This window comes from Peromyscus eremicus, chromosome 20, assembly GCF_949786415.1.
Source record: "Peromyscus eremicus chromosome 20, PerEre_H2_v1, whole genome shotgun sequence".
Taxonomy (NCBI): domain Eukaryota; kingdom Metazoa; phylum Chordata; class Mammalia; order Rodentia; family Cricetidae; genus Peromyscus; species Peromyscus eremicus.
In genome coordinates this window covers 26,960,062-26,965,292 of record NC_081436.1, presented here as the reverse complement: position 1 = coordinate 26,965,292, position 5,231 = coordinate 26,960,062, and the positions used below count along the sequence as shown (strand labels likewise).

Here is a 5,231-nt window from a genome sequence, read left to right as displayed (position 1 = left end):
AGAAGAGCAGCTAGTGCTGAGCCATCTCTCCAACCCCTAAAGAAATTGTTTTTAAATACAGTTTTGTTGCTGGGTGGTGGTAGAGCACACCTTTAATCCTAGCACTCGAGAGGCAGAGGCAGGTGGATCTCTGAGTTCAAGGCCAACTTGATCAACACAGAGAGCCCCTGTCTCAAAACAAAACAAACAACAACAACAAAAAGCAAAACAAATATAAAAGGACAGGACAATGGATTGCAAGATGTGACCCAGGAAAGGGACATAGGTAGCTATGGACACCACTGGGACAAGTGATGAAATCTGATTGCCCAGTATAATTTTGTTGATAGTATTTTCTCCAGGGTGAATTTCCTAATTGTGATTGTGTCTTGAAGAAATATTGGACATGGCTAGGGATGTAGCTCAGGTTTGTTTATCATGCATGTGGCCCTGGTTCAACCCCAGCACCAGAAAAAAAACAGGCTAAAGTTCTAGCCAGTAAACACACAGAGTTGTGTTTAAAATTAAGGGGCACAACTATCTCCAGCAGAATCCCAGATGATTCAAAGACCCAAACATAACCTGTATCCCTGTTTGTCAAGATTGTGACAATGGGAATTTCTGGATAATTCTTGCAGTCTTCCCTAAACTGGAAAATATGTATTTTTAAATGATTGGGAAGGCCCCAGTAGGTTCTCCTGTGGTGATGGGGACATAACCTGCTCTCTTCTGCAGAAATTCCCTTGAAATTGACACTACTCAACTTCCCCTGAGCACAGCCCCAGCCTGCCTTGCTGGCTCCCTACCCAGGTTGGCTGTTGGTGGAAGGACATCGAATTCCAGCAGACAAGGAGACATCAAGCTCCCTTGTGTCACACACGGCAGGCCTCTGCACACCTGAAATACAGGGGCAGCGAACCAGGCAGGTGCCATCATGGGATTTATTTTACATTTTTTATTAACATCTTTATGTACCGAGAAAGCTTTCCGGGTATGTTTCTCCCACCTCGTAGTCCTACTGGCCTCCCCGCTGCCGTAGGTTTAGGCTTGCCCCAAGACACCTGTGGCATCATCACCAGTGTTTGCTGTCTCCTCCGGTTGTGGGCTGAGAGGGACTCGATCCTGCGACAGAACAGGGAGAAGCTTGGAGCTAGACTTTGCAGAGATGTCAGTCTCTTGAGAGAACTCACGCAAGGAAGGCTGTGGAGAGATCCGAGAGCTCTTGCGCGACCGCGACTGCAAGACAGAAGTAGCTGACGATACAGCCAGGGATGGAACCCTGGAGCTCTTTCGTGACTTGGTCAGGGACGAGATACGCGAGCCCGGGTGCGAGGGGGTCAGGGATGGGGGGCGGGATCCCGGACGTGATGGACTCAGGAGAGCAACCACAGACTCAGCCTTCCGAGACTGGGGCTGAGAAGACTCAAACGACTTTACAGAAGGAGTCAGGGAGGTTCGGTATGACTGGGCCAACGACGAGGCCCGGGAGGCCACACGTGATTGGGCTATAGCCTGGGCGCCTAAAGTTGCATAGGATGATTCCAACACGGTGGCAAGTGACCCGATGCGCAAGTTGGGATGGTGGATTTGGGGCGGCTGCCAGAGTGGTGGCCCCCCGGGGCCCCGGTGCAGCCAGCCGTGCACACACTGCAGGTTCCGCACGTCTTGGTGCTCCCTGCGCAGCTGCTCCCGCTGCTCTTTCAGCTGTAGTTTCAAATCCTGCAGTACCTGGGCCCGGATGATAAGCCTCAGGAGTTCAAGTCGGAGACGCCCATTGTCCGCCCTGATGCCCTGTGTGTGAGCAATGAGGGCACGCGCCGCCTCCCGCTCTGAGCGGCGGGTCAGGGACTGCACTTGCAGGCGCGCCTCGCGCTCAAAAGCCGACTTGTCCTCCTGGAAGCGTCGCTTCACCCGGTGGAGGAGCTGCGTGTGCTCCACGCGCATGTGCAGCAGCTCACGCTCCAGGGTCCGGATTCGCGCCAGTTGCTCCAGCTGCAATTCCTGCAGCGGGGGCGCGGATCAGCTCGCAGGATGGAGCGCTCCCATCCCTCTCGACCCCGCCCGGTCCGCGGGGGCGCGCTCACTGGCCTTGTAGGGCTGCAGCTCCTGCACCTGCTGTGCCATGTTTTCCGCGCGCATCTTCATTTCCAGCAGCTGTGCACGCACCCCGTCCTCGCGCCCGAGGTAAAGCGACGCCAGCTCGGCTCGTTGCCACCGAATCTGCGCCAGGTCCATGCGGTTCTGGTCCTCGAGGCGCACGATGGTGTTGGCGCAGCGCTGCGCGTGCGCGCTCACATAACTGGCGTAAAGCCGGTTTTCTTCGCGCAAGCGCTTCGCCTCTTGGTCCAAGAACGCATTGTCCTGCATCACCTGGTCCACCCGCTTCTCACAGGCCACTAGATTCTCTGAGAGCAGCGAGTACTCGCGCTGCAGGTACTGCGCGCGCTCGGAGAGCGGGGCCTCTGCATTGTCGCTCACCTGCTTGCGAGCGCTTGGCCCGCGCTTCTTCTTGGGCGCCATGGCTTGAGGCCCGGGCCAACCCGCTCCCTCCGCTCAGCTACCCCCTTTCCTTACCCCGAAAATTCTGGAGAACTACACCCTAGGTTCAGGGACGAGTCTTCGGTTTATAAAGTTCAGAGCAGGCAGGATTAGAGATCAGAAAGCATAGTGGCCAACCTGTGTCTGAGGGCTGGCTCCAGACCTCGGCTGTCGCATCCTGGCGCGTGCATCTAGGAATGTTGATGTTCAACCCGCGCAACCTCTATGGAGACAGAATTAAGTCGCTGTCCCCCACCCATCCCATTCTGTTGCTCTGGCAACAGCTTGATTCAATCTTTCATTCCCTGCCGTTTCTTATATCCTTGCATGATTCTGCAGGGGTATAGTCGCAGTCAGGTAAACGGTCAGCTTCAAGACATTGAACTCACTTCCATGTCCCCATCCCCCACTCGCCAGGGTCTTAGGGCTCTTGCTGTCACTCCACCAGGGACTCTTCAGGTCCCACAGCATAAGGGGATTCTTTCCCATGCTCCCTCCATCCAGCTTCGAGCCGCGCCCTTCCCTGCCTGTCCTTGTGAAGTCTATTTCAGGGAAGTACATTTTTTTTCCTTCTTGTCTAGCGCAAATTTCTCAGTTTTCTAGGACTCAAGATCTCATCCCTTTCCTTTTCACGGGCATAGTCGCTTAGTAGATTGTAATTTTTCAACCTATGATAAACTAAAAAAAGCCCCATGTAAGAAGGTGCCAGCATCTAGCTAGGGAAGACGGGGACCTAGTGCCTCCTTGTCTGTGATTAATTAGTGAGCGCTTAATGCCCCTCGCATTAAAACTTATATGGAGTAATCTTTTTTTTTGTTTGTTTGTTTTTTCCAGACAGGGTTTCTCTGTGTAGCTTTGGAGCCTATTCTGAAACTCGATCTGTAGACCTGGCTGGCCTCGAACTCACAGAGATCCGCCTGGCTCTGCTTCCCGAGTGCTGGGATTAAAGGCGTGCGCCACCACCGCCTGGCTTATTTTGATTCTTTAAAGCTTTCCTTAAGGTATAAATAGTATCTCAAAATTTATAAGATTAATATATATTAACATATACAACATATATATGTTAAACTTTTTGTCATGATATTAATGGTCATATAGAGCACTAACTAATTCTAGAAAAAGGCTTCATCTAGCTTCCTGTACATGATTTCAGGTTTGAGTCTCTATCAGGTAACTAGGAATTAAGTTTTTGTACTCTGGATGAACATAACAAATATTGATCCTTTAACCTCTTTGAGATCTGCTGCATATGAGATTTAAAATGTTTAAGTTTTCTGCAGTGAACCATGTCCATGTCTTTTGAAGTCTCCAAAAGGAGGATGGGGCCCACAATGACAATTAAATCAGGACTATGATGACACCACTAAGCTGACAAACACCACCTGAAGATCGGCTTTGGACTACAAACTGCTCAGGACAATCTCAAGGTGGCTAGCTGAGATGATCCAGCCTCACAGACTGCTCTAGCCAGGACTTGAGATAAGCCCTGCATTTTCCCATTACACAGAGACTGGATAGCAAATGATATCGCTAGGTCTCCCAGGAACTGATAATTATCCCAATTTTTTTTTCAGGATCCCCTAAAGATGCTGTTGCCCCCAGATAGCAGGAAGTAATTTTAAAGACACAATGCCCACATTCCCAATAGGTGGAATGGACAGTTTTTGGTCGTTCAGTGGTTATGGATAATTATCATTGTGTAGGGTGGTTGGTTACAAGTTGTTATTGGTCATGGTCAGGAAAAAAGCTGAGCAAAGGAGATTAGATTCAGGGTTCTTGTTTTGAAAAGAAAAAAAGGGGGATATAGATATAAGATAAAAGGGTCAATTATTGAATCTACTTTTATAAAGCAACTTACTTGTCTTAAATATTTTACATTCATATAGGTCTTTGTATACTGATACAAATTTGAGATTATTTTGTTAGAACATACTGTACGTACATTCCTACTCTTATTCAATGTATTATACCTATACAACTCATTTAACAATGTAATGCAAATTTCTAGTCCTTGAAAGTTATTATTACCAACTATTTAGGATAATAAAGAAATGCAGGTTAGTAGTTAGTCACCTATTACAATCAAACTTGTAGTTATATTAGGTATGTTTTCTAGGTCAAACAGAGATACAGTTTAGATAGACAGGTCATCTTCAAACACTTCGGAGACATACAGAATATGGCATTTAAAATATTTTAAGAACTCCGACTTTTCTCAACAATGAGACACATCTGCTCCTGGCAGCACCAGTTACTTCAAAGAAGATGATGGGCATTGAAGAAATTCCATATGGAGTTTGCTTTCAACGTGGCAAGGCTAGCCATTTGGGCCGGAAATTACTCTTGCCTGGACTGCTTGACAGTATGCTGTATAAACTGGACATATAGGACCCACAGGAAAGTGACTGCTGAACTTTGCCAAAAAAGATGGGATGGTCTTCAAGTTCACAGAAGAAACTGCCAGACATTCTGCAGGACACAGAGGAATGTGACTGACAAACTTCACCAAAATAGGCGGAACAGTCCTTCAAATTTCCTGCTTCAATAAAAAGTCTGCCAGATATTCTAGGCCTGTAGGCTAAAGATGGATACCCTATCATTACAGAAGAATTTTGGGTGACTGTCCAGGCAGCCAGATGTCTCTGTCATTTCTAGAGTTTTGGAAGTTGCTTGCAATGTACTTCCTGTTTTCTCAGGTAATATTAAATCTTTCT

At 48.2% G+C, this 5,231-nt stretch overlaps 1 protein-coding gene across 1 annotated transcript; it reads right to left on the bottom strand.

Moving 5' to 3' along the window:
* Positions 1-906: 906 nt before the first annotated feature.
* Ccdc166 (coiled-coil domain containing 166) lies at positions 907-2,758 on the bottom strand. The gene is made up of 2 exons (XM_059247252.1): positions 2,068-2,758; positions 907-1,980 (listed from the first exon to the last, which is right to left on the bottom strand). The coding sequence occupies exons 1-2, from the start codon at positions 2,497-2,499 to the stop codon at positions 1,021-1,023; spliced, it is 1,392 nt and encodes a 463-aa protein (XP_059103235.1). The 5' UTR covers positions 2,500-2,758; the 3' UTR covers positions 907-1,020.
* Positions 2,759-5,231: the final 2,473 nt, after the last annotated feature.

Coding starts and splice junctions, on each gene's coding strand:
- Ccdc166 (XM_059247252.1), bottom strand. CDS start 2,499: ATGGCGCCCAAGAAGAAGCGCGGGCCAAGCGCTCGCAAGCAGGTGAGC. Junction 1,981..2,067: donor AGGAGCTGCAGCCCTACAAG/GCCAGTGAGCGC, acceptor CCCCCGCTGCAG/GAATTGCAGCTGGAGCAACT.